At 43.9% G+C, this 8,911-nt stretch overlaps 1 protein-coding gene across 1 annotated transcript; it reads right to left on the bottom strand.

Moving 5' to 3' along the window:
• Positions 1–844: 844 nt before the first annotated feature.
• Positions 845–2,938, bottom strand: LOC139448097 (uncharacterized). Its single transcript, XM_071229611.1, has 4 exons — positions 2,527–2,938; positions 2,079–2,139; positions 1,680–1,757; positions 845–1,407 (listed from the first exon to the last, which is right to left on the bottom strand). The coding sequence occupies exons 1-4, from the start codon at positions 2,680–2,682 to the stop codon at positions 995–997; spliced, it is 708 nt and encodes a 235-aa protein (XP_071085712.1). The 5' UTR covers positions 2,683–2,938; the 3' UTR covers positions 845–994.
• Between the last annotated feature and the right edge of the window lie 5,973 nt (positions 2,939–8,911).

Below are 8,911 nucleotides of genomic sequence, written 5' to 3' on the forward strand. Positions count from 1 at the left end.
ATCCCTGTGAAACCCGTGTCGCTTGCAGTCTCGATCTCACTGCAGATGACTCATGCGCTTTCGTTCTGGTCGGCGCGTTGAGGAAGCCTTGTGGTTCAAACGTTCTCAAGTCACACTAAGGGCCGTGTTCCATTTAATTTCCCACATGGGTACAATGTGAAGACCATTTATGGTGTCTCCCGGGTTGTTATTATTATTGATAAAAAGCGGCGTAAAACCATACTCACTCACAGTAGTCACTCCTTCTGGTCTAAACACATACACTGCCGCCAGTCAAATAAATCTTCCGCCATTTTAATGTGCGTCTTCTGTTTGTTCAATGCGATATTCACACACAACATGGGCCAACATCTTTTGATATAAATGATTGTATTAACTGGACGAATAACTCAGCTGACTATGCTTTGGTTTTGAAATTGTATCATCATTAAACTATCAGTCATCTGAGAACATTTCCGTTTGCAGTATATGCTGTAATTAAAACAAATACCATCACTGTCTTCTCCAAGCAACCTCCAGATAAAATTTGTGCTGAGTGAGTGAGTGAGTGAGTTGGGTTTAACGCCGCTTTTAACAGTATTCCAGTTATATCGCGGCGTGTCAGCTTAATGTGGGAGGAAACCCGAAGTGATGCAGGTCTCAGACGTTTACCACATCGGTGAAACCCACAAGCAAGGGTATGGTGCTGACAAACCGAGCAACATAATTGGGGCGAACCGGGATTCGAACCCCAAATCATAGGTTTCTGGCATGCCCAAGGGGCGCAACTCTGCACAGCGAATCAAACTGATGCTGATTGAAAACAAAATGAATAAAAACATAATATGTTCTCATTAAAATAAAGTTCGTTTTTAATGGAATACTACTACATAACCAAAGTTAAGATGTCATATAGCGAACACCCAAAGCACCTTAGAAACCAAATTCGTACGACAAATCTGGAGATGCATGTTTGACAGCCGATTAGACTGCCGTGCATTGATTCCAAATCATTTCAAATCAACTCGACCACAAAGTAATGATCATTTCTATATGACTTTAGTAGTGATAGGTTTGATACAACGACAGCTATCTGATCTTCTGCATGTAACTGTACAAGACCATCAATGTGACTGATGTACTCAGTAGACCACTCGGTGGCGTCCAGGCTCATGGTTCTCTTGTCCTGAAATACAACCTCTTGCTTCTGTTCTAATGCGTTGTATCGGACGACTTTAAGTGAGCTGACTTCACACCTTCCCCGTGTACCCTCATAGTGCATTACGGCATGGACAGTTACACGGTACGTTCCACTCGCAGGAACAATGATGCTTCCATGCTCGTACTTCATTCCATTAAGAAGATGAGACTTTTTCTGACCATCTCTTCTTATCCAAGTTCGAACTGTTGTCCTTCCACCATAAATGTCTGAATAGATATCGATATGATATATAACAGTATATTCCCAGACAGTGAACCGTGCGTCCAAACTATGCATGCATTTTGCTGAATTGTATGTGTGAAGAATATGGATATGAAGTTTAATGTGTGAAACATGATATTTCACATTTACTTGAGACCATCACTTGAATAAAAGTATTTGGAGTTGACACCTCTTTCATGCTTTGTATCTACCTGTGATGCCAAGATTTGTTTCAGATCGAGTAGAATGTGGATATTAAACCTTCACACCGACATACCTGGTGACCGAAAAGGCTGCAATCCGTGAAGGGAAGCCATGGGTTTCAGGAGGTTCAGGAACGTCGTTTCAAACACATCTGAATTAAATATGAATTAATGTGGGTGCTGAAATGGGGTTCAACTTTGCTTTTAAGGGTGTATCATTCATTCAGTGACGTAAATGCACGTGGGTGTGCAGCTGTTTGTACAAGTCCGGACCTATGCAAGCCCATTGCGATACCTTGCAGCAGTTAAATCAACATGCACATTTTTCGATTTGTATAAGTTAAACAATTATTTTCTCAAACTAGAGCTATAAAACGTCTTGGGTTTTTTGTTGTCTATAACGTTTTTTTTGTGATACTGGCAGAACATATGCACGATGAAAACATAATAATGATTGATTATTTTCATCCTACCTCCACTTTGATCACTGAACACCCGTGCATCTGTCTGCGTATCTTTCAGGGCATCGTTTATCTGTAGGTATATTCTCCAGTATCAATTGTTACATAAGGAAGTTTCATAAACATTACATTCACCAACATAATGTTATTGAAGAACATTTCATGCTTCAGATTCAAACAAACAGCAGCAAACTGTGTGATAAGTATGAACACTGACTTAAATATGAACATCATGCCTCACTGCACTGGAACTAGGTGTCCGTCTGTAAATAATAGCATCAACCATGCAATAATAATTATATTTGTTTTGAATCCGTACAGGTGAGCAATCTATTCGACAGTATGGATACCTACATTAAAATGACAATTGCTGATCTCTATATTAAAATGAAATAAACCCATTCATACTTCATACACTTGATACTAGTACTTCAGATACAAATTTATAACATGTACATACCTCCCTGTCGCTAAGCGCTTTCAGTTTCTCATCTGCAGCAGGAGCCTGTTGATCTTCCGGGTTTATTGCCCCAACATACACAATTACGCCAATGACGACGATGTTCACAAGCACGCCTAATATAATCCATATGATCCATGCTTGTTTCGACTCCATGCTGCAATTCAGTGACAAAAAGACATTTTAAACACTCTCATCTTTTCTATCGGTCATCCCAATACTAAGGTACTGTTGAACTAACGTTAGTTAGGCACAGCAAGCATGTCTGTCTATTCGCCTGAACAATGGCGTAACGGGTGCATCTCCTCCTACTCACCTCCACAGGCAGATTACATGTTCGAAATACAATAAAGCTAGGCATACATGTATCAACTATACAAACACGACAGCTATAACGACATTGTGCTGGGCCTGAGGTGAATGGTTTTCATTCTCACCTAAATATGTGATGCAGCTTTGACCTTACCCGAGCAACAATTATTGCGCAGTTGGTGGCAAAATAGGACACGATCAACAAGGGCACTGATCCACAAATACTGCGTGTACAATACTAACTGGAAATAGATACGTATTACTGGTGGATAGGGAGTGTTTTATTGTGACAAAGTAAATGTGGTCGCTTTGTCTGCCTTTCTGAGCAGTGGCTATATGTCTCCGCCTATTTGGTTCAACAGCCAAATTACTACGTATATTCATTCAGTGGCTCTGTTATCTGATACGTTACTCTGCATGGCGAGTCGCTTGGCCTTTGGAGTTCAAAAGCAATGGGTCCAAGTTGTACGCGAATTAACGCTCAAGTTTGATACTCACATATTCCTTTCTGCACTTTTGTCCATCTCTGAATAGACAGCTAACTGCACTGGACGAGCAGTCATGGAATGAACGAGAGTCGGTTCGACTTGAACTGATCAAGACCGCAAAGCCCACACCGATTGCTTAATCATGAGAATATATTACAAAGGGGTTACAACCTAGCTTGCCTAACACGTGCCCTGAGATACTATTTTGATCGGTCAAAACCATATAAGGCCATAATCACACATTCCTTTGTCCTGATAGGATGATCTATGACGGTTCAGTTACAGGTACGCAACATCAATCGATTCCCCAGCCGTGGCTGTTAATGTTGCGACTGTCTGTTTCAAATGTCTCCAAACTCAGTAACACTTTTACAGAGAAGCACACACAGCATTGAAGTTGAATGTAGCCACCTTTTCGGACTTCGAGTTTTGTATTGTTGTGTATTATTTGGAATGACACTTTACGACACACCAGTTCTAGGAAGTGATCAAAACACCACTCCCATTGCAACATAGGGAATCTACACACGAAGGAACATGGCAGGTTATCAGGTCGTGTGCGTGATTTGAGGGATCACGGCCAACTTGGGTGATTCGAATGTGCGGAGAATGAATGTGGCATCTCCATGTCCCCTCTCACAGCTGGTGGGGGCACGGGTGGCCCAGTCGTCTAAGGCGCCGCGATTCGCTGTGCAGAGTTGCGTCCATTCGGCACGCCAGAAACCTTTGATTGAAGGTTCGAATCCTGGTTCGCCCCGATTATGTTTCTAGGTTTGTCAGCACCATACCCGTCTCGTGGGTTTCACCGAAGTGGTAAACGTCTGAGACCTGCATCACTTCGGGCTTTCCTCCCACATTAAGCTGACACGCCGCGATATAACTGGAATACTGTTAAAAGCGGCGTTAAACCCAACTCACTCACTCACTCCCACAGCTGGTGTCCCTATGTTACATGTTCAGTGTACAGCAAGGCACTATTGAACTGGACAATTGGACGAGGCAGAATCAGTTGGAATTCCAATTTAGTGTGGTTGGGTTTAATGTGCATACTAGTTTTGGAAAGGTTACACTAAGTCTGAAATAGAAGAATGTGTCTGAACTATGTTCTGACAACATGCCATTTTACAAACCTTTGGCACTGTGTGGTCTTTAAAAAACACATTTATTTGGCAGTCTCTGTGTGACACATTACAAGCGGCGTTTTATTCAAATCATTCATTCGTGGTGATGGCGTCACTGTTACAACCCTTAACCACATACAATTGCTTGTGGCAAGCTATATAAGCTATTTAACTGTGTTGGGTTGAATGACGCCAGATTAGGGGAACGCATAAAGTGATGCTGGTCGTACAGGCTTACCACGTTAGTGAAGCTAGCAAAGACAGTTAAGCCGATGACCACAGTAACTTTCTCACCAATACCACCTTACTGGATAACAGTCTTTACCTCTCCTCAATCCCACATAACGGACCACAGTAACTTTCTCATCGATACCTCCCTACTGGATAACAGTGACTCCCTCTCCTCACTACCACCTTACGGGACCACAGTAACTTTATCATCAATACCACCCTACTGGATAACAGTGACTCCCTCTCCTCACTACCACCTTACGGGACCACATTAACTTTCTCACCAATACCACCTTACTGGATATTAGTGATTACCTGTCCTCAATCCCACCTAACGGACCACAGTAACTTTCTCATCAATACCACCATACAGGATAACAGTGACTCCCTCTCCTCACTACCACCTTACGGGACCACATTAACTTTCTCATCAATACCACCCTACTGGATAATAGTGACTACCTCTCCTCACTACCCCCTTACGGGATCACAGATAACAGTGACTCATCTCCCTACTACCTTCTTGCTGGACCACAGTGACCCATCTACCTACTACCATCTTACCACATCTCAACCAATACCACCCTACTGAGCCACAGTGACCCCCTCTCCTCACTACCGCCCTACTAAACCACAGTGACTCCTTTCCTCACTACCGCCCTACTAAACCACAGTGACTCCTCTCCTCACTAGACCCCTTTCCCCACTACCGCCTTACTGAACCACAATGACTCCTTTCCCCACTACCGTCATACTGAACCACAGTGACTCGTTTCCCCACTACCCCCCAACTGAACTACTGTGACTATTCTCCCTACTACCTTCTTACTGGACCACAGTGACCCATCTACCTACGACCATCTTACCACATCTCCCTATTACCGCCCTGCTGAGCCACAGTGATCCCCTCTCCATACTACCGCCCTACTGAACTACAGTGACTCCTTTCCCCACTACCGCCCTACTGAACCACAGTGACTCCTTTTCCAACTACCGCCTTAAGGAACAACAGTGACTCCTTTTCCAACTACCGCCTTACAGAACAACAGTGACTCCTTTCCCCACTACCACCCTTCTGAACCACAGTGACTCCTTTCCTCACTACCACCCTACTGAGCCACGGTGACTCCTTTCCCCACTAACACCCTACTGAACCACAGTGACTCCTTTCCCCACTACCGCCCTACTGAGCCACGGTGACTCCTTTCCCCACTAACACCCTACTGAACCACAGTGACTCCTCTCCTCACTACCGCCATACTGAACCACAGTGACTCCTTTCCCCACTTCCGCCCTACTGAATCACAGTGACCCCTTTTCGCACTACCGCCCTACTGAACCACAGTGACTCCTTTCCCCACTACCGCCCTACTGAACCACAGTGACTCCATTCCCCACTATCGCCCTGCTGAACCACAGTGATTCCTCTCCTCACTACCGCCCTACTAATCTACAGTGACTCCTTTCCCCACTACCGCCCTACTGAACCACAGTGACTCATTTCCCCACTACCGCCCTACTGAACCACAGTGATTCCTCTCCTCACTACCGCCCTACTGATCTACAGTGACTCCTTTCCTCACTACCGCCCTACTGAACTACAGTGACTCCTTTCCCCACTACCGCCCTACTGAACCACAGTGACACCCTTTTCCCACTACCACACTACTGAACCACGGTTACCTCCTCTACCTACTACCACCAAACTGAAGAACAGTGACTCCAAACCCCATTACCACCTCACCAAACCACAGTGAATCCTCTCCCCAGTACCCAGTACCACCCTACTAGACCACAGTGAATCCTCTCCCTACTGCCTCCAAACTGAGCCAATGCCTCGTCCCCCAACTACCATCAAATTGAACCTCAGTGACTCCGCTACCTACTACCACCTCACTGAACCACAGTGACTTCTCTCCGCACTACCGGGGTGTCCTAATCTGTTGACTGACATTGGGAGAGTACCTGGGTTTGCTACCAGGAATACAGCACTTCTGACAATCTGGTGAGGCTGCAATGTTGGGGAGTCTTCACAAGTTCTTGGTGGGTTTGACTTGGCAGCGCTTCCTGTGAGAAGTCCCATTCGCTATCTGGGCTGCGTGTAAAGGGGGCAAGGGTCATGAGCTGATGATGAGCCAAACTAGCCTGACTGTGACCGGATCACCCAAACCCTCTTTGCTGCATTTTTTATTTTTATCTGTACTTAATAATAAGGGCCTGATTATGTACACCTTTTCGTGGTGGGCTCAGACAGGGAGGATGTATTCCCCTGAACAAAACGTACATCACCCAGTAAGCGCCCAGTGTGACTGTTTGGTTAATAATGTTCCCCATTTGTTTTTCGAACACTAATGAAAAATCTGCATAGAAGGTATCTGGTTTGTTTGGAGGTATTTCATGCATTTTGCGAATTTCATTTTTGACTTTTAAAAGGCTATCAAACAGTTTCAAATCGTACAAAGTTGTCTGTGGCTGTGGTTTTGCTGTGCTTGTCTAGGATCACACCATCGACCCTGCCGTCCGCAACAGCCACAAATCTACCTTGGGGATCTTTCGGCTTTGTGTTTGTCGACTGCTTTGTCGTGCTCAACGATGGTGTTTCGACGATGAAACTTTGGCCACATGTAAGTTTTGTTAATCTGCCATTTTCACATTCAAATTCAAAACCATCTACCTGTAACCTGTAATATCTGTGTCAACACGGATATCACTATATGTGAGTGAGTGAGTGAGTGAGTTTGGTTTTACGCCGCTTTTAGCAATATTCCAGCAATATCACGGCGGGGGACACCAGAAATAGGTTTCACACATTGTACCCATGTCGGGAATCGAACCCGGGTCTTCGGCGTGACGAATCACTATATGTAGCACTTCCCCTTTGATCTATTAAAACATTGTCTCCAACATCAAAGTATCCATGTTGTTTGTAAACACCTTCTCCGAAGGCGAAACAAATCCCACTTCCGGTTATCATTATTGCATATCTAATTTGCATACTTATGTCATTTGGGTATGGCATACATGTTTTTATGTCATAAGCTTATGTCATGTATAAAATGCAGTCTTATATCGAAATAGGCCCAGTAAAGTTGAACGCCTTATTACCAAAGGTTTTGGTTTTGTGACTTGAAGGAACATCTAATTTTCTGATATGCAAGTTCTTGTAAGTTTATACCCAGAAAGCAGCAGAGGTAACCTGGGGCAGCAGAATTAAGACTCTTATAAGTAATATATAGGATATGAACTGGGAGCTTCCAGTGGAGAGATTGCAGCATGGATGTTACGTATGCAGATCGTAAAGTACGAGAGACAATCCTGGCTGCTGTGTTCTTGATCCGTTGCAGTTGTTTTTTAGTGTCACTAAACAGGTGGTTTTTGCTATAATCGAGCCTCGTAAGGACCAATGCAAACACAAGAACGTGTGCTGCATCAGATGAAATAAAGTTCCTGATGTTGTCAACATTAAAGATGGTAAAAGCAGGATTTGCCAAATGATCGACTTGAACGTCCCCTGACAGTTCCTGGTCCAGGTCCACACCAAGGTACTTGATATCAATGAGTCCCCAATGGTTATATCACTTTCCTGAATTTGTTGCAGCTTCTATGTCAAGGAACATCACCTTGGTTTGATCATCATTCAGCTTCAAAGGGCTCGATGTGATTCACTGTTTTATTTCTCTCTTACATGATCTTCTTCTGGAGAATGCATGTGCTAATATGTCTTTTAATTTGACGTTTACACGATATACGGCTTTCCCATTGGAAGAGAGGTCGGTCACATGACCGCGAAATTGACGTTCATAAGTGTATGAACGACACAATTTGATGTTCATTCGTTTTTCTCGAGACCGTGTTCTTGAAATGACGTGGACACTGACGGACTACTTCCACATTCCTGGGAATTCCCAAGCACGAAAACATAAATAATCTTTCTTTCTTATCATTTATAACCTTTACTTTTGGTCATAGCGTTTCAGTATACATTGAGAAACGCCAGAGAACTGCATGATTGTTCACGAATTAGCTCGCTACGAACCATCCTAATGAACAAACCGAGAAATGCACATCCAAACTATTGTAGTATCGACTCGATCCGTGTCCAGGCTGACATTGACCGTTTCCAGCAATCTGTGAATTCACCAAAGTGTCTGTTTGACGCATCTTTAATCACCTTTCAATGATCGGCCAGTTGATCAATGATGCCTAACACATGTAACCGCCACGTGTTCATTA

Source organism: Haliotis cracherodii, unplaced genomic scaffold (assembly GCF_022045235.1).
Source record: "Haliotis cracherodii isolate W230 unplaced genomic scaffold, xgHalCrac1.p SCAF_7, whole genome shotgun sequence".
NCBI lineage: Eukaryota > Metazoa > Mollusca > Gastropoda > Lepetellida > Haliotidae > Haliotis > Haliotis cracherodii.